This window comes from Eurypyga helias, unplaced genomic scaffold (genome assembly GCF_000690775.1).
Source record: "Eurypyga helias isolate BGI_N326 unplaced genomic scaffold, ASM69077v1 scaffold18252, whole genome shotgun sequence".
In the NCBI taxonomy this organism is placed as follows: Eukaryota; Metazoa; Chordata; class Aves; order Eurypygiformes; family Eurypygidae; genus Eurypyga; species Eurypyga helias.
This window is the reverse complement of record NW_010234380.1, coordinates 2,474-24,474: the sequence shown is the minus strand read 5'-3', so window position 1 is coordinate 24,474 and position 22,001 is coordinate 2,474. Positions and strand designations below refer to the sequence as shown.

General features: G+C 44.3%; 2 protein-coding genes across 2 annotated transcripts; one reads left to right on the top strand and one right to left on the bottom strand.

The window, feature by feature from the left end:
- The first annotated feature begins 1,142 nt into the window (after positions 1 to 1,142).
- RAB23 (RAB23, member RAS oncogene family) lies at positions 1,143 to 11,003 on the top strand. The gene is made up of 6 exons (XM_010146412.1): positions 1,143 to 1,344; positions 2,156 to 2,241; positions 5,880 to 6,036; positions 7,441 to 7,523; positions 9,072 to 9,164; positions 10,626 to 11,003. Exons 1-6 carry the CDS (start codon positions 1,190 to 1,192, stop codon positions 10,763 to 10,765), a joined length of 714 nt encoding a protein of 237 aa, XP_010144714.1. The 5' UTR covers positions 1,143 to 1,189; the 3' UTR covers positions 10,766 to 11,003.
- A 6,035-nt stretch (positions 11,004 to 17,038) lies between these two features.
- Positions 17,039 to 18,803, bottom strand: BAG2 (BCL2-associated athanogene 2). Its single transcript, XM_010146411.1, is given in 3 exon segments — positions 17,039 to 17,598; positions 17,600 to 17,693; positions 18,694 to 18,803. Coding segments are annotated over 3 exon segments (468 nt in total). The 5' UTR covers positions 18,773 to 18,803; the 3' UTR covers positions 17,039 to 17,303.
- Positions 18,804 to 22,001: the final 3,198 nt, after the last annotated feature.

The window sequence follows — 22,001 nt, the reverse complement described above, 5'->3', positions numbered from 1 at the left end:
AGCCCGGCGCGGGCCCCGGGTGTGCGGCGGTGGGCACCGGCTCCGAAACGGGGTGTGTTCTCTGCTCCGGTCGAAGGAGGTTACGTGCCTCGGGGAGGAAACTGCCGCGCTGCCCATGCCAAGCGTTGGTATCCTGGCACAGCGGAACGCGGGGGGAGCCTTGCTGCTGCGCGAGCCTCCGCTTATTCCTAAAAACCAAAAAAACCACAACACCAGAACTTGAATTAAACGTTTTTACAGTAAATCGAACAGATTATTTTCCATTTTTGCACACTATAATTTTATTTTTTATGAAAATCTCGGTGGCCGCTGTAACAGCTTTTGTAACAGCTTGTGCTGTGAACTTTGCCCGTGTTCTTCAGCAACTTGGCGTTGTGTCTAATTAGCGGAGGTGGGCACAACTCAATCAGAGAGATTAGGTGACTGCCCTGCAGCGGCTGTATGATCAGAGAGTATGGCCGTGCCCAATATGATACAGACTTTATAACTGTAAATGACTCGAGTAGTGGTAAATGAATCGTTTAAGCATTTAAAAATGTTTTAAATGTGCCTCTGAGTCCAGAGGAGGCCACGAAGATGCTCAGAGGGCTGGAGCACCTCTGCTATGGGGACAGGCTGAGAGAGTTGGGCTTGTTCAGCCTGGAGAAGAGAAGGCTCCGGGGAGACCTTATTGCACCTTCCAGTACCTGAAGGGGCTACAAGGAAGCTGGGGGGGACTTTTTACAAGGGCCTGTAGTGACAGGACAAGGGGTAATGGGTTTAAATTGAAAGTGGGGAGGTTTAGATTGGATATCAGGAAGAAGTTCTTCCCAGAGAGGGTGGTGAGGCACTGGCACAGGTTGCCCAGAGAAGCTGTGGATGCCCCATCCCTGGAAGGGTTCAAGGCCAGGCTGGATGAGGCTTTGAGCAACCTGGTCTAGTGGAAGGTGTCCCTGCCCATGGCAGGGGGGTTGGAACTAGATGGTCTTTAAGGGCCCTTCCAACCTAAACCATTCTGTGATTCTAAATAGCTTGGTCAAGGTCGCTTAAGTAGGCTGTGGCAGAGCTGAAAATAAACTGTACAATCTTTGTGCCTCCTAATGTTTCCTCTTGTGTTCTAGTTCCAGCATTTTTGTGAACGTAGCTATTTACTCTATTTACAGAGTCGATAGTTGCCTGAATAAGCTAGAGCGTCACTTGAGCTGCAGAGATGTTGGAAGAAGATATGGAAGTGGCCATCAAGGTGGTGGTAGTAGGAAACGGAGCTGTTGGAAAGTCCAGTATGATTCAGCGATATTGCAAGGGGATTTTTACAAGAGACTACAAGAAAACTATTGGTGTAGATTTCCTGGAAAGACAAATCCAGTATGTGTTAAACAGATGCCATATTACTGATTCTTACCTTTCCCTCTAGTTCTTTGTTCTGTTGTAATCCTAAAATCTGCCTTGAAACAAGGCCGGCTGTCTTCAAAGGGAGGTGTTTTCTCTGTGGCACAGTGGGCTAAAATGGTGTCGCTCTGTTTTCCATACAAGATTTAAAATTATAAATAAAAAGCAAAATAAAATTTGGAACCTCTGTCGTACTAAGCTTTTTGACAAGTTTCCTCTGTATTCTACCACCTGTTGATTTTATTTTTTTTTAAATTTAATTTATCGTGGAAGAAGTGGAAATGCTTATGATAAAATGATTACACAAATTTATTAGCCAATATAGATTAAATTTATTGTGGGGTGAAAAATGTGCTATGGCTTTAGTCTCTTTATGTAATATAAGCAGATACTATGCAATTATGATTGATAAAATGCAAAATACTATTGTAATAAGAAGTAAGAAAATTCTGTAAGTTTGGTAAGCTGATTAAAAAGACCAAAGGACCATTATTCAGGCACCTGAGTTTTTTGTTTTGAAGTCTACATTATTTTCTCTTATGGAGGGAAATATAGAGGAAGAAGAAAATGGATTGTAAGGAAAGAGCATGTGATGTAATTGAGGGACTACTGCCACAGCGTGTTGCAGAGGTGAACTGTTACCGATATTAAGTTACGTTACAGTTAAGTGAAGTTAAATTTGCACTGAATTACTCCTGTATTGTAGACACAGAGAGAATTCCACGTCGGGTGTTTTGAGTTGCTCTTGTTCATTGTATTGATTACAAACCCGTGTCATTTATTTCAGAGTTAATGATGAAGATGTCAGGCTGATGTTATGGGACACCGCGGGGCAAGAAGAATTTGATGCAATAACTAAGGCCTACTATCGAGGTGAAAATGCCACGTTTGTTATTTGGCAGTTGGGTGGTTTTTTTGGTCTATACATCTCTAATGTATTTTCCTATCTCTGTATTAAGAATTTTAGTTATTTCACGTGTGTGCAAAGCATTTTCAGTTAACCTTTTTTCCATTCTTCAATGTTTTTCCCCTCCATGTAAGATCTTTGCCTTAACTGAGTGTCACTTTATGCAGGATGCTCAGTAGTGCCCTTTAAAAAATGAAACAGAAAGAGACAAATACCTGCAGAGAAACTGCACAGAATGCAGCCATTGAGACAATCACATGCAAAAGTATATTTTTCCCTCTAAAAGTGTTTTACTACTTCTGTAAGACTTATATTTCTAAGTGTTCCAAAAACTGTGGCTGAGGTGCTCAGAAATGAGTCTGGGGGGGGAAAAAATCCACCAGGCATCCTAGAAAGGTGGTTTACGAGGCACAGCAGCTCTCTTGCTAGTACAGGCTGCCATGAACACCTTAAGACAGCGGAGTAATAAGGAAGGCGTATTCACTTCACAGAATAGGAACTGTATAATCCCGTCGTACAAAGGTAGGTTATCGATTCAGCCTGTTACAGATTGCATTCTTGGGCTTTCTTTGCATATAATTTAACAGTGGCTGTGAAAATCTTTTTCCTTTTTGTTTTTTAATGTGAGAGCTATGAATGACCTGGCAAAGATTTCACCATTCAGTTCTTGTTGAACTAATTACCTGATGGCTGGGGAAAATACATCACTGTGGCATAAAATCTTAGAAAATTTGCCTCTGTTAGAGATAAAACAATAGTTACGCCGTGCTGTTTCACGGTGGTGTAGTCCTCTGACCTTTTTATGATTGATTTGGGTGTTTTTTGGTAATGTTTCTGGTTGTCACTCATGATTGATGATTACGATTTCTTCAGAGAAACATGCTTCTTTTCCGTTTTCTTTTTATCCTCATGTGGAAATAGATCATTCTGTTATTTTACAGCTGATGAGCCTATGAATTTTAGAAGGTAGTACTTGATTCTCTTGGAGCTTCCTTTTTACTCTCCTGGCCTTCAGTTGTCTTGTGTGCTTTGCTCTCCTCAGTTATTCCAAGCCAAAGTCTTTTTCTCCTGATTACTGAGACTGATATGCTAAGATATGATTCTGTGATTCATTCTGTGGTTCTATATAGAGTGTTCAGAATTTTAAAGTACACTTTCTGGCCTCTCTTACCCTGTACCTTGAGTATTTTGAAGTCTTGCTCATGACTTGTGCCCAGCATAGTGTAGTTAGATCTCTTACCTTCAAGGTCTTTGTACTGAAGAGGCTGCTGTGAAACGGAACAGGTCCTCTGGGTGCACATAGTAGCCAGCATGATGGATATATTAACAGTTCAAGCTGTTGGATACACTGACTGTTCTGCACTAGACTGACTCACGAAGGATAAGGAAAATACAAGAGCCTCGAATGCAATGTCAGTTTAGCATCAGGTCTGCAGGCACAGTATTTTAGAAGCAGAAGGTCAAGCGTGCTTTGGAAATGCAAGGATTTCATTGCCAGTTATTGCTGGTAAGAGGAGGATGCCTCTAAGGTAGGTAAAAGAGATGCTGGCTCTTACTTCAAAGTCTGCCTCTCCCACAGGTCACTGTCCCGCTGTCATTAATCTAGGGCTTACGTGCTCCTGGAGCGTTGTGTATTGTCAGTTCTTCAGGGATCAGCTGCTCATCCGTGGTTACACAATGAATGCTTTAGAGCCTGTTTCTGAGCCCTTGTCCACGGATCAAATTCATTCAACCTTGCAGAGAAACACAATCGGAGCTGACAGTGGGCCTGTCACGTGGTTTGTCAGGTACAGGTGAATGTGTGCAGCCAGTGTATCTGAATGCCCATGATCTCCGTTAGCCTAAATGCAGAGAGTTGAAGGAAGCTCTGTATGTATTTCATCATTTCTCTTTTTATATTCTATCGTGCATCTTCTTACTAGTTTTTAGCTGATGGAAGTCACACATTTTCCGACTGGCCAGGTACTTCGTTTGTATGCTAAGCACATACACAAGTGGCTGTCACTAGCAGCACTCACTGTGCGCTCTCTCCGTGTTACAGGTGTTTCAAGGCAGCGTTTGATCACTTCTTGGTGTTTGCATCCTCATCCATCCGCTACCACGTCTGTCTTGAGTAGACCCTTGTTAGGTTTTTTTGATGGAAAACAGACATCTTGCTCATTAGTCTGTTACTCAGTTGCTGATTAGTCACATTCTTGAGGCTCCATGCTTTTTTGCACCACAGACTTCCTGTTCCTCCAGCCTTCATAGCATCACTCTAGCTTGCACTTGTCAGCTGCTTTTGGCCATAGTAACTATGATAAAGGGCAGGCTGGGAGACTGTCCTGGTCTGATTTGGAACAAGGCAGCCGGCTATTGGGTACTGTCTGTGAGACCTTACACCCTGCCAAGCCTGCGAAAGACAGCAGCATCTGCAGCAGTTGGACCATCAGCAGTAAATGAGCTTCTGGGCGATGGTATCGTTTGATCTTGTGTTTTATCTCAGCTTATGGTTGACAGAGCCACCATCAGTTTTATAGTGAACCTGTGGATTTTGTCATAGCCTGAAAAAGCCGAGGTAAAGAACAGGAGAGTGAAATGAATGCCCCATCCCTGGATGTCTTCAAGGCCAGGCTGGATGTGGCTTTGAGCCACATCCAAACCTTTCTGTGATTCTATGTATCCATGCCAGGTATAAAGCCCTGTGTGAGTCCTCTCACGGCAAGGAATATATTTACACGTTACCTGTTCTCATAGATCACGGAATGGTTTGGGTTGGAAGGGACCTTAAAGACCATCTAGTTCCAACCCCCCTGCCATGGGCAGGGACACCTTCCACTAGACCAGGTTGCTCAAAGCCTCATCCAGCCTGGCCTTGAACATTCCATTACCTGGGTTATGTTGAGGGTAAGAAGACAGTCACAAGACCACTCAGTAATGTTTCCGCTGTGGAAGTACATTCTCATTATCCCTGAGTTTTAACTATTGTTTGATAAGGCTGTTATAAAGCCAAAACAAAAATGGTGCAAAGTGTTTTGTATAATTTATCATAGTGCTGTGATAGGAGGAGTGTGAAATAGAAATACACTTGTTTTCTCTAAAAAGCTGCTAAACAATTCACTTGAAATAATAACAACTTTCTCTGAAAACGTTTAAGGTTTTTGCTTTTCAAAATCCAAATTACTGTAGCACAAAGAACAACGTGAAGTGTGCTTCTCAGATACTGCACACGGAAAAATATTTGCATTCTGGCCTCCACTGAGCTGTCTGGAAAACAGTGAGCAATGAACAAACCTCTCTTGCCCTTTTTCCACCCTTCCCACATCCCCTCCTATTCCTTTTCCCTGCATACATGCACCATGCTGGAAATAGCTTGGAAGGTAACAGACCCGTAGCCATGGTGAAGAGTGGGTGTAATGATGAAAATAATGTGGCAGTATGTTTTCTTGTGAGTAATTTATGACCACTGGGTTGACACAGGCTGGTGGTAAAAGTTCACTGTTACGAGTCAAACTTCAAAAATCCTTCATATTTGAAATACATTATATGTTATGAGTCTTTTTTTTTAATGCTTGTTGGTTGTTTTGTATTGATTGGTATTTTTAATTGGTTTTTATCTTTCTAGGAGCCCAGGCTTGTGTTCTTGTTTTTTCTACAACTGACAGAGAGTCCTTCAAAGCAATCCCTACCTGGAAGGAAAAAGTCGTGACCGAAGTTGGAGACATTCCCACAGTTCTTGTGCAGAACAAGATTGATCTTCTTGATGACTCTTGCATACAGAAGTAGGAGTTTTGTCTTACTGTTTGTAAAGAACAATATATGACCTCCTATCCCTGTATACACGCATTTTAAAATAAAAATCTGTGGGAGTTTCTGGTGAAAACTTAGGGTATCCAGGTTGTTAAACCTGGGCCAGGCATGACCACGTGCCTGGGTATAGCTGGGTGAGTGTGATTGCTTGGGCAGATGTGCTTGCCAAGCTAGGAGCTTTCTGTTGGTTTCATGTCTTCTTCTGAAGCGTCAGCCAAAAATACAGAGGGATAGCATGAAGAGTTTGGTTGTGCCGTGATACAACCGCTCTAGATGAACCTGCCTTGGCAGGAGGAGTTGCACTAGATGATCTCCAGAGGTCCCTTCCAACCTTGACCATTCTGGGATTCTTTTTTTTTTTTTTTTTTTTTTAAATCACAAATTCTAAAACCGTAAAACTTCTCTCCTGTTAAAACTTAGGGTTGCTGTTACACGGTGCTGCGCAGCAGTGAAGTTACACTGTTGAGTTTGGGTAGTGAATGCTTGCTCCAACAATGAAGTAGTATGAAACAGGTTGTTTGAAAAAGAATCTTAGTATTCTTTGCTTCGCTTTAATTTGGTTTTATTGCTTATTTTTATCAAAACGTTCTAACTCTATAGAAATCCGTGTCTGTTAATACTCTCCAACTGCAAGGTGCTGATCCTTCTTCACTGTATTTTTCTTTACAGATTTTACTGTCAGTTCATCCTGCCTTTGTATGTATGACCAGTTTTCATTCTTGCCATAAAAGCAGCTGAACAAATGCTAATTTTTATTTACCACAGCATATCACATAGAAAATATTGCATGATGCAGTCGCTCATTCTCTACTACTTTATTTCTACCATCTGCCTGAGAGATTTAAAATCTTTCTTCTTCTTGTTCCCTGCACTGGCTTTCTGTGTTCTGTTTGCTATCATTGGTGGCATAAACCAGCTTCTACTCCCTCTGCAAAGAATACTGAGGATATTACAAAGGAAAAGCAAAATTGCATTTGAACACCTCTTTTATTCATGGTATGTCGCTTAGGTTTTGTTCTCTGAATACTCCGTCTGCCTCAGTAACTTCATCTGTCTGATGACCTGATTTCCCTTGGTGTGCAATTTTCCTTCCTTTTGGTTTCACTGAAACCTGTCTTCAGACCCTTAGGAAATTTTAGTTAATGAAGTCAACAAATACTGAGACACAATTACTTTTGGTCATAAAGAAACTACATGTAAAATACCTTCTTGTTATAGCAGAGTTAATGTAAAAAAATTAAGGATTAGGTATTTTTTGACTGATTTTCTTACCCCACCTTGCCATGTTTAACTTACCCTGAAGCATTTTGTACGTAAGAATAAATGCTGACAAATAACACAAATCACTATTCACACAATCTTTTCCTGTTATGCAGTGAAGAGGCAGAAGCACTGGCAAAAAAGCTAAAATTAAGGTTCTACCGAGCATCGGTGAAGGAAGACCTCAACGTAACTGAAGGTATGAGACGGAGCAGGTGTCTGTCCTGCCTCTGCTGCAGCACTGTACATCTCTCCTGGGGAGCTGATCTGTCGCTTCCCATGTTGTTGCATGCTGTTGGCAGTCCTTTGCACGCTTCTTAGCAGCACGCTTTTAAGCACAGTTAGAAAGGGTATCAGTGTGTTAAGCCCGTGCGTGGCTTCAAGTTGGAACCAGATGATCTTTAAGGCCCCTTCCGACCTAAACCGTTCTATGAGTCTAATATTTAGAACTGCCAGTGTGTTAAGGCTGCTTAGTCCTAATGACTGCCAGTAAGCCTTGAACTCCTAAAAAAATTATATGTATAAGTTCAGCTATTGCAATATGCAAATTGTTTAAGAGATTCTGTTGTAATTGTTTATAAGTGATATAAACAATTATTCCATAGTTCTGTTTAAATAAAGAACAGTAAAAGATTCGCCTTCACAGAATCACAGAACGGTTTGGGTTGGAAGGGACCTTAAAGGCCATCCAGTTCCAACCCCCCTGCCATGGGCAGGGACACCTTCCACTAGACCAGGTTGCTCAAAGCCTCATCCAGCCTGGCCTTGAACACTTCCAGGGATGGGGCATCCACAGCTTCTCTGGGCAACCTGTTCCAGTGCCTCACCACCTGCTCCATGAAAAGCTTTTTTCTGATATCTAATCTAAACCTCCCTGCTTTCAATTTAAACCCATTACCCCTTGTCCTGTCAGGCCTTTCTTGGCAGCCTTTTGCTAATGGTGACATTTTACTAGTTCCCAAGTATCACTTTTTATGTATGTATTTAATTTCATAAGAGTACTGTTACAAAATTCAGTCACAGTCTTCTGTGGGGTAGGTTTGAATATTTATGAATCACAGTCTCTGATAACTTATTTGTTTCACTGGGCAAACTTCATAGTAAACTTTTTCTTCTCTGTTAACATCATTCACCTTGAGGAAAAAAAATCTACAACAGAAAATGTAAAATGTTTCTGTATCATCTTTAGTGAGTTATTAAGTACAAATGTAAATATACACAGGTTCTGAAGATTCTCCTGTAGTTGTAGATTCTTTTCCGAATCCTAGGTAGACTTTTTATACCCCAGAGGGGAATGAGGGGAGTGTTAGTCAATTAGAAAACTGTTGCTGCCAAGCTGTATTTTTAGCCTGATGTCACATGACTGCCATTATTCTAAGGCTTCTTGCAAAAAAAAAAAAGAAGAAATTAATTCCTTCATAATTCTAAAAAGTTCCAAGTTGCATGAATTGGAACATTTGGTGGTAGGTCTGCACCAGCTTTGCTCCAGCAGTATTGAGATGTTTGTGTGCTGTGCAAGCCCCTAGTACTGCAAACTCTGGGTCGTGGGTGGACACTGGGCTGGCCCTGGTTCTGCCCAGGCACGGAGGCCTGCTGAGGGAGGATGGCTTACTGGGTCATGCTGAACCTGTGGTGTGGAATGCACCTGTGTCACTGCACAGAATGTTGATACCAAGCTGTTCTTACTGCCGTGAAGATTATTTTTAAGCATACTCTGATGTACCTTTTTTTCTTTTGAACATTCCAGTTTTTAAATATTTGGCTGATAAATATCTTCAAAGGCTCAAGCAACAAACAGCTGAAGATCCAGAAGTACTACATACAAGCAGTAACAAGATTGGTATGTATACTGTAATAAAAAAAAAAAACCTGAAGGCAGTATTTTGTGCCATCAAATATTATGGTTTCATCTGTTTGCTTTTGGAGTTACTGTAAGGTGAATCAGGGTCTAATTACTACCTTCCTGTCTTAGGATATTGTCTCCTTTCCTTTGGTAAAATACCTCTGTGACTCTCTAAAGCGAGAAGATTGTCAAACTGATGCACTGAAGTTTCTAGCTAATGGTTGGCAAGTGCCCTTGTGTCAGATTTGTTTAAAGAAACATTGTGTAAGGACCTGAGAAAGGATGCTTGTTGGGTTTTTTTAATGTAATTAGTATTAGTGTTACTCATCGTGGTGCAGATTTCCAAGAGACTCACAGTGAAGGAATCTGGCATGTAATAAGAAGGTCTTTGTAAACTGCCTTTTGTAAGGGAACACTGTAGGCCTTCTTTAAAGCATTTCTGAGTCAGTTCGTTTATTTTCCTTAAAGCACTCCCTTTTTATCCAGACTTTTTCTTTACCTTTATCTCAGCAAAGTTTCTAACTTAAAAAAGTCATGTCTGTCTTTTATTGTATTGCTCAACAAACCATAATTTTGTTACCATACAATTAGTAGCATTAACATACACAGATGAGTGCACACGCTCCCCTTCAATTACGGACAGTTGTATACCAGCTTTAAATACTGCCTGGCTAGTAATTCCAATTGACTGTACTTAAAATTGAGCTGCAAAATTGACCCAGAAATATATAAAGCCTTTAAAAACTAGAGTATGCATTTGAGAGGCATTGCCATGCCTTAGTGTTATGTGGTAAGTGTTCCCGTCCTGGGCTGTATCAGGAGAAGTGTGGCCAGCAGGTCGAGGGAGGGGATTCTGCCCCTGTACTCTGCTCTGGTGAGACCCCACCTGGAGTGCTGCGTCCAGCTGTGGAGCCCTCAACATCAGAAGGATACAGACCGGTTGGAGCGAGTCCAGAGGAGGCCACGAAGATGATCAGAGGGCTGGAGCACCTCTGCTATGGGGACAGGCTGAGAGAGTTGGGCTTGTTCAGCCTGGAGAAGAGAAGGCTCCGGGGAGACCTTATTGCCGCCTTCCAGTACCTGAAGGGGCTACAAGGAAGCTGGGGGGGACTTTTTACAAGGGCCTGTAGTGACAGGACAAGGGGTAATGGGTTTAAATTGAAAGTGGGGAGATTTAGATTGGATATCAGGAAGAAGTTCTTCACGGAGAGGGTGGTGGAGCACTGGAACAGGTTGCCCAGAGAAGCTGTGGATGCCCCATCCCTGGAAGTGTTCAAGGCCAGGCTGGATGAGGCTTTGAGCAACCTGGTCTAGTGGAAGGTGTCCCTGCCCATGGCAGGGGGGTTGGAACTGGATGGTCTTTAAGGTCCCTTCCAACCCAAACCATTCTGTGGTTAATGTATTATGCTGCAGGAAGTAAAGAAATTAAAATACTTTCCCTGTCTTTAATTTCTGTAGGTGTTTTTAATACAGCTGGTGGAAGTCACTCCAGCCAAAATTCTAGCACTCTTAATGGTGGAGATGTCATCAACCTTAGACCAAACAAACAGAGGACCAAGAAAAGCAGAAGTCCCTTCAGCAACTGCAGCATACCTTAGAGCACTTTTGGAGGGGAGAACAACCCACAAGCCAGTGAATTGGATGAAGTTGTGCAATTGAACACAGAGTAAAGCCAGCTGTAGAGGTATTTTCACCAGTGCTTTAGCGAATCTTGGGCCTACGGGATCCTTGACGGAGGGTGGATTTATATAAGTTGCTGATGCAGTGGGGTTTGGTGTGTAGAGCGAGACACCTGCTGGCAAAACAGAACCGTGGCTCCATGTGCACTTTGTAAAAAAAATTTGCAAGCTCCTCCTTTTTCAAGGAATTATTTACAGAGCTATGAACTGGGTATTGCTGAATTGCAGAGCACATTTAACGTAAGGATAACCCAAGTATAGGCACAGCCCCTAACACTACAGCCCAAGGTAAAGCAGCAACCTTCAAATTAAACATCAGAACTTCAAATTCAGCATCAGAATTGGTTAGTCGGGCCACTAAGAAGATAAATGAAGAACAAAAAGCAGATCCTGCATTTTATGCCTGACTGTATTACCATGGATTCTGGCAGTCCTGTCAGTGCCATATACTTGTATTAGATCCATGAGTGCGAAGGTGTGTATGTCAGCATTTGGTATGAATATTCAGGCTAAATTCCAGTGTATCCATTACTTGGAGTTCAGCTAATGATCATAAACCAGCATCTTCCAAAAAAGAATTCCCTTGAAAAATACTGCATTTCAGATGAGGCTTTCCCGGCCACCGCGTTTTAACTTGCTCTACTTTGGGCCTAAAAGCTTAAATTTTAAAAATGTATGGTGCCAAAAATGCTCCTCCTTTTTACCTAATGCTATGCTAGAGACGTTTTTGTAAGTTTGTTTGTCTCAGTCTTAACAGGATGAACAAATGACAGGGTCTTTGACACTAATACCTGTTCAGAATGAACACAGAATCATATTCCTGTTCAGATTTGACTGTAGTAGCCCGTGTCGTCGATGAAAATGAACTTGCAAAGTGGTGTCTTCTTTGGAAAAATGTTCATAGATACCATAAACTGAATTGTGGAGGATCCAAAAAGTTGCAGCTGATGGCTGAATGACATTAATGAGACATTCCTGAATGTTGTCTCAAATGGAATTCTGCAAGATCAGAGACATGGCAAAAATTTTTTGAAGTGCTGAAGTAATTTTACAGAACTGATTTAGACGTTCAGGAGCCCAAATCTAAATCAGAGTTATTGGGGCTTAGGCTTCTAAATCACTAAGGTGCTTTTAAAAATGCTGAGCAAGATATCTTTTATTTACCAAAAATTAAACACTTTTTAATCCTCTTCAAGAGCGTGCATGCCTTTTAAAAAAAGTATCCATCTTGTTTACATGTTTTTGTATGGTACAATATCATTTTAACTTTCTAGGGTTTCTACAACAAACCTGCCAGTGACAAATGCAAAATATGCTGCTTGAAAAAGAGATGTAGAGTTTTAATAGTTTTTTTAAATGGTGTGTGAGAATGTAGATGAGTCGAGTGACCCTGTATATTTTTGGAGGAAGGACTTTTCACTGTGTGAATTGACGTAGGAAGCCTGACTGACTTTGTCTTTAAGTCAACGAGTATGAAAACTGAAACATACTCTTTTTTTCCCCACTGTCTGCAGGGAGAGAAGTGGGTGGCAAGTTATGCACAAACACTAAAGCTCTCTCAACTCTCTGTTCTGTGTGTACTGTATGAGACTTTCCAGCGAATACCGTTGTTCCTTTGGCAAGCTGTTAGAGCATCTCCCATTGCTGGCAAGAAGGCGGCCTTCAAGGCGCTCGATCCCCTTTGCTATTGCAGCCAAACTGTGTGTTCTTCACCGTAACGTTTCCTGTATTTTCTCTTGGATAAAGGCCTTTATTTTTTAACAAGTGCATTTAATCGCGGTACGTATGTGTGAATGGAGTCGAGTCCTGTCTGTCTTAGCAGTTTAAGAAGACAGACACGTGGTGATCGGATTTACGACTGTACATCGCGGGGCCACCTCACAGGTTCAGGATGCGGGATGGAGGGTGTGCAGGAAGAACTTTGACAACTAGTTTTAATATAGAAACTTCTGCGTTTTGGTGTGTGTCCGCCAGTTTCACATTTTTTATTCATTTTTCATAAAAAAGAAAACCACAGAGTGTCTGAAACATCTTTTTTGCCTTGTCGGACTTTGTAGAGAGTACTGAAAAATAGGTCTTTCGTACATGTACTGACTATGTGTACTACTACGTGCTGTACTGTAGACACTGTACTGTTACCTAAGCCATTTGTATTTGAGGTCTGTCATTATAAACCACTGTTGAAGGTCTGAAAACTCAGTAGAAATGTATAGGTGGAGACTTGACAGACTTGTTAAATTTAGGATATGTTGAAATTAGTATATGCTTTAACGTAGGAATAATTATTTTCAGCACTGGGTAACACTGAATTTTAATTTCATTCCCATCTTAAATCTGAAGTGGCTTTTCCTTTGTTCTGATTCTGCAGTGCTCGTTCTCTAGTACAGCTGGGATGCAGAGTGCCCAAACTAGCATTTTTCTGGAGCACTCTGCATGTGCACTGCTTGAAAGCTGATTTTTTTTTTACTTTGCTGGGGTTAGTGTGCTGATGTAAACCAGATGACTTGCATATTGCAGGAATCCTTGCGTATTCCCATCACTCTCCAGCGGGAGTAACTTTTGCCTTTTGGGGGAAGAGACAAGCCTAAACATTTAGCACGTGCTTCGTCCCCTGTGAACTATTTTCATGGTAAACATTGCCCGGTTCCCCACTCAGAGGGTTCTCATGAACGCATCATACGTTGTCGAGAGCAAAACCTGCAGGTGCAGAGCTGATAATAAAAATGCCCTTCTCTCTGCGTCTGCCTGACTGCGTGGTGGAAGAGGATGTAGCTCTCTTGCACCCGTGGCAGATGGGCATGCTGGATTAGGAGCAACAGTTCCTACAAAGACACAAAGTTCCATTCTCTGAGACTAAGCTAATTGCACTCCTGTTGTATCTGTTCCTATCTTGATTGGCTCATTGGATGTGTTGTCTGAATCTTGCCACAATCCTTTGCCTCTGACTGAAGATGCTACCACGAGTAGACAGCATCAGTAGTTGCTCATGCCTTAGCGAAACAAGCATTTACTAAAGAGGATGACACTGAAGCACCTGCGCTCCCGCGCTGTCTCCGTTCAGTGAATGGCTGCTCTCCCAGGGAGCGATGCAAAGCCGTAACGCTAGGGGTGTATTTCCAACGGGATATAACAAATCGTGAAGTTGTAAGACTGATCACGCTGAGATTTTTGTGCTTGTGTGTGTGGTTAACAAAAGAATTAAACATTCCATTGCAGACAGTGTTGGAGCTTTCTTATTTTCTTACGGCAATGCTTACTTTTTAGAGTCAAAAAATGCCTCGATTACCGTATTGTCAGTCTGAATTCCTGTTGAATTTTGTTGATGCTTTCAGTAAAATTGGTCCTTTTCCTTTCTTTCTCTCCACTATTGGGCTGCAGCCTATCTGACACGTAGTTTTTCCTTTGCATCACTTTCCGCAGATGCCCGTTCCACGAAGGTGAATTGGGCAGGTGAGCGCGGCGTCCCGCTGGTAGGTCGTGCGGGGGTGCGTGTGCTACGCAGCGCACGCACGCTTTGATCCCGCTCACTCATCTGTGCGAGTTGGTAGCTGCCAGTGAGTAACGGAATGAATGATCTGCCCTGCAGAAGGCCGCCCATGGGAATTCAGTCGTGCTGCCTGGGTCCCCGGGGCGGTACGGAAGGGCCCTGCTGCTGTTCTGAGTGTAATCACAGACCTTTGGCTGAGGTTGCAGCACCTGAGCTCTAATTGTACATAAACCAGGGAGCAGGTATGGGCTAACAAGCTCGATTCCATCGCAGCTGCCGTACCACCTCTTTGTAGGATGCAACAGTTGTGCGCATCTTCTTTGTAATGCACAAGTAGTATGGACAGGAGAAAATACTTGTTAAATATGGCGTGCAAGCAGGCAGTTGAAATTAAAGAAGAAAAACTGCAGCAGTGTTTAGACTGTAAGATGAAAGGTGCTATAACAGAGGAACTTTTGAGCAGTTGCATGTTGAAGATAAGTTTGACAGGAGCCATCTCAAAGCCAGGTGAGCCCTCGTACTGACCTGGGCTCACCCTTGGTTTTCTCGCTGTAGGGTAATGCTGGTAAGTCTGTGGAGCGATTGTTCTTTCTTCTCTTGCTAAGGTCAGTGTGCTTCAGCGGGACCGCCTCAAGTTGGTCAAGAAAGTAAAAATTAACCTGGACCAGGAGAAATACCGCCAGGATAAAGGTGCATCGTTACTAATAAACTACTTCATTGCAAGGTCACGTGAATCCGAGTGGTTGGAAGAGAAAATGTACATAACTGGTTGTGTTCACGTAAATGTAATACATTTTTAGGAAAAAAAGGTAACATAACTTGGAGTAGATCCTCAAGTGGAAAAATGCTTAAAACTGAGTATTCTGCGTATGCCATTCCTGTAAAATCCCTGTTAGTTCTGCTGTTCCCTTGTGACACGCGCTGTGTCATGCACCTTCAGGGCGGTTACTCGATCACTGTTTGGTCTGACACAGGTGGCTACTTTTGTGACTGTCTGTGTACTCAACTGCAAAACCAGATGCTGTCACCCTGCATCTGCTGGAGAAACGCGCGTGCTCGATTCTAGTCTGCGTGTGCAAGGCGTTGGGATCCGAGGCAGCACACTAATACCCTCCCGGGAACCCATATGGGCACTGCCGGCCAATGGAAATGCTGTTCCTGGGCTCTCCCCTCCGATTTCTCCACCACACAGTTCAAACGCAACATAAGGGGTTCTGTTCTGTTCTTCCTGGTCAGTTCATTGTGTCACAGTCGGTCGGGCTGATACAGTGACGCGGTCCGAGTGAATGTCTGTAGATTCTGGAAGTGGCATTAAAGTATTCCTGATACAGCGAAGAGGCCTGATGCATTTTTTGAAGAGAAGCGAGTAAATAGTCACTGGGGGTTTTTTTTGGTTTTTTTTTTTTTTTTTTTTGGTAAAACAGAACTCACAGCATCTGGGTCTGCCTCTTCACCCAGGTACCTCAGGAATCTGGGAAGCAATACGCTCCTGCTTCCTCCTGCCTGCAGTTTCGCCCACAGAAAAACAACGTGCTGGCTCAACACCCCAGTAAGGAGTAATTAGCAATGTTATAGGCAAAGAAAAATATCATAATGTGAGAAAATTCCCTTTTTTATGGTTATGTTTAGGTCAGGGAAGTGCTTAACTACGATTAAGTGAAGATCCTGGGAAAACTGAATCTGGGACACTCTCTAGGTGGGGTTTTTAGGTTCTGTGCGGCTGGGTGATGTTTAGTTCAGGAAGCTGGGTCGTCATTTCATGTGCCTTATGCCAGTCCCTGAGACAGAGAACCAGGGCAGACACCCTGGCGCTTCCCAGCATCTCCTGAGAAAACGTTTCCTGCTCACAAGTGTCGCGTTTCCCAGGCTGGCTTGTGCTGCCGAGTGGAGCACAGCCTTATTTCACTGCTCGGGAAGTAACGGGACCAGAAGTTCACTGGGTTTTCTTACACCACCTTCGTCCCAGCTGCCTTTGGCCTGCTGAGCCTGGTCAACTGTGATTACATTTCTGACAGCAGCGTTTAAAAAAAGGGAGCAACTTTAATCTGTCCTTTAGTCGATCTGTTAAGTGTGTGATGCCAACTGTGTCCAGCTCTTTCGAGTTCCCTCAGCCGCGATCCGTGTTTAAGACAGCCACTATGGAACTACAGTTCCAAAAAAAGGAAACAGGTGCCTTCTGCTGTGCCTTACAGGTAGGCCCATCTGAGAGCAGCTCTAAGGACAATGTCGCTGGTTTTAAAACTGGATCCGTGGGATCTCTGATGGACGGGGCGTGAGAGGGTGGTGATGGCCGTATCGCACTCTCCCGTGGGCTAGATGAGGCAGGGTTTAGGAAAGCAGAAGGCAAACAGAGGCAGGAATTTTAAAAATTAACCAGTAACAGGTCAGAATAAGTCACGTCGGCACTACCCGTTACAAACCGGAGGTTATCTTGTCTCTCGTGAAACTACTGCGAGCTGCATGGCGCCGCATTATTAAAGTTATGGGTGGTAATGAGGAGGACAGGGTGTTGTTTATGAAAATACAATATACAGTTTATTAACGGGTTTGATTTATTGCCACGAGCTGTCTGTTGTCCCCAACAGTCAAGGTCGCGCACTGTATACAGCAGAGGAAAGCCGAAATCTCCCTATATGACAAAACAACTTTAAAAAAACACCAGGAGAATGGAGGGAAGGCTAGGTTTTGATGGTTTCCGACAGTTCAGCAGAAGCACAATTACAGTTTGCGACAGAGCGACATCGCCTCTACAGGAGAACTCCTGACAGCATTCCTTATTGCCAAAAGAAAACGCCAGTGCTACCGAACCCCGTTAAAAGCTCACACCTCGCAGTGGGAGGTGCCTTGGTGCGCGCGCATGCGTATATACCCGCGTGCTCAGGCAGAAAACTTTTTTCTTCTTAGCTTCTGTGTGCTTTTTACGGAGATTTCCTCATCCTGCCATTTGCCACAAGTAGCCAGGAGGACGGTTCAATCCTGTTTGTTGTTGCAAGGCTGTCGTACGGCTGATTTCTGATGCTCCAGCAATGTGATGGACTTTTCAGAATTCTCTAGGTTTCTGAGCAGAGTCTCTAGCCTCCTTTTGATTTTCTTCTGATCCTCGATGGCGCACCCGATGACCACAGACTGAAATTTCTGATCGATGGGTCCCGCCGGCACGTCAGACGTGCACGCACCGTAAAGCGACATTAAGCGGATCTTGGCGTCTTCCAAATCGTCTAGAAGTTTATTGACAATCTCATCGATCATCTTGGTGGCGGGCAGTTTGCTGGGCGTTGCGGATGGTTTCGACGGAAACCTCCACAGTGAGGGTTCGGCCCATCAGACGATTAGCAGTCAAATTAAGTTCTTCTCTCTCGCCTAAATCAAAGCCAAGAAAGTACACTCGGTTACAGGCTAACACTCTCCTGTGCAAATAACATAGTCACAGTGCTACAACTTGGCAAAAAAACCCAAGCTGTGTTGGTTTTTGTTAATTAAGTGACAATCAGCAAGAATTCCGGGGGCGGGAAATGAGGTTTTTTGCATTTGGCCAAGTCCTAAACAGGAGCTTGAAATGAGGCATTAAGCTCTGCTAGAAATGTAAGCCATCCTTTTCCGCTGCTGACGCAAGGCCGGCGGCAGCGCATTAAAGCGAAGCATACAATACTATCAGGAAACGTGACTCATTAACACAACAGGCACGTTAAGGACCTTCCCAGCCGCTGCGAGGGAGAGACGCAGACAGTACCCCTAAAGGCCCTAAAAGAGAAGACTGATTTCTGACTACCAGCTGCAATTGGGCCAAGAAGAAACTGGTTTTCTCTTTTCTGAACACTAAGGGTTTTTCCTAAAACATGGGCACAAAATATTTGACATGTAGGCTCTTGAAGAGCCAACAAAGCAGCAATTTAAAGCACCTCACATAAAATAGACAGATTCAGGGAACATACTTAAAGCTGTGTGTCACATAACCATGACAACGATCTTAAATCAGCAGGTTCTTGCAGGCCACAGGCTTCGTAGCACTCGTGCCTGTCCAGTAGTCAGAGTCATTAAAATGCTGGTTTTTCAACTATATTTAATCATTATCGACTTCTCTCCCTCAGCTGAGCTATGCTGACGCTGATTTTGAAAATAAACCAGTGAACCGAGCATGGGCTTTCGCATACACCCTAGTGACATTCTCAGGAGACCTTCCAACTGAGCAGCAGGCAAGAAAAAGGGGATCCCAGGGTAATGGGATGGCCCTTCAGCCACCTCCACCAGCTCCACTGCCCGTACCTTTACGGCAGGAAGCACGCACAGGGAGCTGCTCCCCAAGGCATGGGCTGTTTGGATGTCAGGTGGAATGGGAGGGTACGGCAGCGCAGCTTCTCACCTTCACTAATGTGCCTCATATCCTGGCTGTTCTGTATGTTGTGGATCATTTCCAGCAGGATCTCTTTCTCTTGCTCCATAGCAGATGCTGCGTCACGGAAAGCCTCTACCCTGAACGTGGTTGAACCAAACAAAATGTTTAGATATTAAAATAGCTGTTCACCTATACAGCTGCCAAGAACCTCTCTTTTAAACTTCACCTTAAGTACAGTCAGTTCTGCATTATCCATGAGCCAGACTCGATTTCATGACCTTTTCCCGTACCTTAACTTCACTTTTCAAGACTCAAAAATCAGGAGGGAAAGCAAAACCACAGTAATCTGATCAGACTTTAATTTTTTATTTTACTGATGTAAGTTCTGTTCTATCCTACTCCACAGTTAGTCTGGATATCCAGAGCTTGATGGTACTCCAGCCCCTAGCCCAAGTCCTGCAGCTAACTGGCAATTATTATCAGCTGCTTAACTAGAAGAGAAACAGACTGAGTCCCCGTGGGGGGGCTGAAGGCTGCAGCAGCGGGATGGAGGTGGCAAGGGGGCCTGGTTCCCCACCGCCCCCAGGCCAGCAATGCAGAACCCCTGCGACCCACCTACAGGGCAACAAACACTCCAGAACACTCCAATGCTGCCTGGTAGCCAAACGACCCCCTTCATGAGGAAGAAAAATGGATGAGAGGGACAAAGCTCACACCCTCTCGTTAGTGTGACAAGGCCTTCCCCCTGCCTTGGTCACTGGGAGCAGATGCTGGACTGCCTGCCCCCACCGGGATTATTCTTCTGTGGGAGCAGCTCCTGTTTCTGGGCTTGCAGGGAAGCACAAAACTCGGTTCTTCCCAAAACAGGACCCCTACTCCAGTCCTGTTGGCTATGCTGAAACTCACAGTGAGGGCAAAGGGAAGGCCTGTTGGAAACCTCTCCCTGACAACTTTCCGGCCTCGGTAGCCGTCTGGTCTCATGCCCATAGTTTGCCCTCCTTCTCACGGTGTAAGGTACAGGCCCGTCCGGCCACAGGCAGTGTGAAAACACCCTACTAGAAATTTGTGCTTACGTCCTTAATTCACATCTTACTCCCCACCAGGGTTTTAGGGAGAGGGCTTTTTGCATTCAGCTGAGTCATCTGGAACAGCGCAAGTGGGAACTGTCTCCTTTGGAGACTGGGGACAAGAGGGGAGCATCCCCCTCCCCTGGCTTTGCCCCGAGGCTTGAGGGCAGTGGCTCGTAGAGGACTTGCCAAGCTGCAACTGGCTGCGAGGGCTGAGCCAAAACCTGCCAACTCTGCACTCCCAGGCCCCACAGAAAAGCAGAACGTCATGTGAACCTGGCGGCCGGTTTCCGAGGCTCTCAACACACAGCTCGGGAGGTCTAGCTGCTGCAGGCAGCACGGGAATCCATCTATCCTCAACTCTATGAAACCTGGCTGGGAAAGGGGAAACAAACCAAAACATTTTTAAAGTCTCTTAGGTGCTCTGTGCACCGTCACTGGATGCTGCCCCGTGACAGCGGTGGCTCATTGCTCCTTCTCTAGGTAAGGGCTTATCTCCGGGGATGGACATGGAGCTGCTGCTCCTTCCTGGCTGAGGGCAGAGAGAAAAGGCAAAAGAAGGGAAAATGGGAGCATTTGAGGATATAAATACACTTCACATGCAGCCTGCTCACCAAATGGTTCTGTTTTACAAAATATTTAGCCTAACTTAGTCAGTGAAAGCACAAGCTTCAGGCCTTGCCTTTAATGTTCATTCTAAGGAGGAGTGGGAAAAGTTAATGCAATGCAAATTCTTGCCGAGAGCTAATGCTTTTAATTATTATTTTGGACTGGTTAGTAAGAGCAGTGAGGCAGGTGGAGTAATTTCATACTTCAGATGTCTGCACTTTATAATTCAGGAAGTCTAGCAATATTTTCATAAATGCCTCGCCGTGCCTTTTTAAAAAACTGGTATTTTCACTGTTTAAAAAATGCATTGTGGTCGCTGGAAAGCCTCAAGTTAAAATTTGGAAGTGTAAAATTTCAGTTTTAATCATGTTTATAAAACAGATTCAGTATTTCACTGCACTGATGTAAAATCTCAAGGTCTGCCTTCAGTGGATGGACCAATCCATCCTGTGATTTCCACAGGCTTTGCTGGCTCCTATGAAGAATGTGGAAAAACTGCATTGCAGGGATGCATCCCGACTTGGTACAGTTTGAAAGAGAGTGCCTAAAACTGCTTCCAAGAGCACAACTGGTATGTGAAGTAGGACCCAAAAGCCAAGTTATCAAAATTTATGACTGTATACTGAAAAAAAACCCCATAATTTACCGGCTAGAGCTTTGATTGATGTTATTTTACAGAAAGTCACATAACCAAATCTTGGGAACTATTTTATTTGCAGTAATTGCTTCTTGGGAATGATTTTAAACCCGTTGTCAACTGTGATCCATAGTCGTATCGCAGTAAAATCCACTGGGATTTTAATTTCTGGATCATATTTACTTCCATAAACGGCAGTGACAGCGAGTGCCCACCCTGGCACCACGTAACGGCATGTCAAGGAGGCACGCTGGCTCCTGCCGCCGGGGCAAAGGCACGGGGAAGCCGCCCGTCAGGACTCCCCCACCCCTCTGCCATCCCTGCTAAAAATTTCCATCTTGACGAATCATGAGCAGTGTGACGGGACTAAATAACCCTAAAAATGAAACTCCTGTGGAAGGCAGGGTGGAGGCACTGGGTGACAGCCCACCACGCTGGCACCAAAGGCAGCACCTCGGTCTGCAGCCGGCAGGAGTTACACGCTGGAACAGAAGGAAACATGGCCCCAGAAAGGCAAGAGAGTGGGGCGGAGAAAGGGGCAGTGCTCAGGACCTGCATCGCACTGAGGTCAGAGGAACAGGATAGGATCGTTTCAGAACAGCGCTCCAGGGGGAATGAGAACCCAAAACCAAGGGAACCACTCGCACCAGCCTCAGGAGAACAGCTAGTGCTCCAGAGCAGATGCTGGGAGGTGAGATCAAGGTGAGATACCCACCGTAGCCTGACCCTATTTTGCCATCCCGGCTTGTACCGAGGCCTCTGGCCACCTGCCACCCCACGCTTGGGTGGGTCTCGCTGGCTCCTCCTCGCCCCCAGGCCACAGCCCGGGAGAGACCCCAGCCCTGGCAGGAACCAACCGCACACCTTTCTCTCCTTACTTGCTGCTAGAGCATCAGGTCCGCACCTTGCAGTCAGCTCTCCCAATTTCTTCCCCAAAACATGCTTGAACTTCCCAGGCTTGTGTGAATCTTTACTTTCTTGGGTGGGGGACGCAAATAAAAAAAGACTGGAAGAGAGAAACC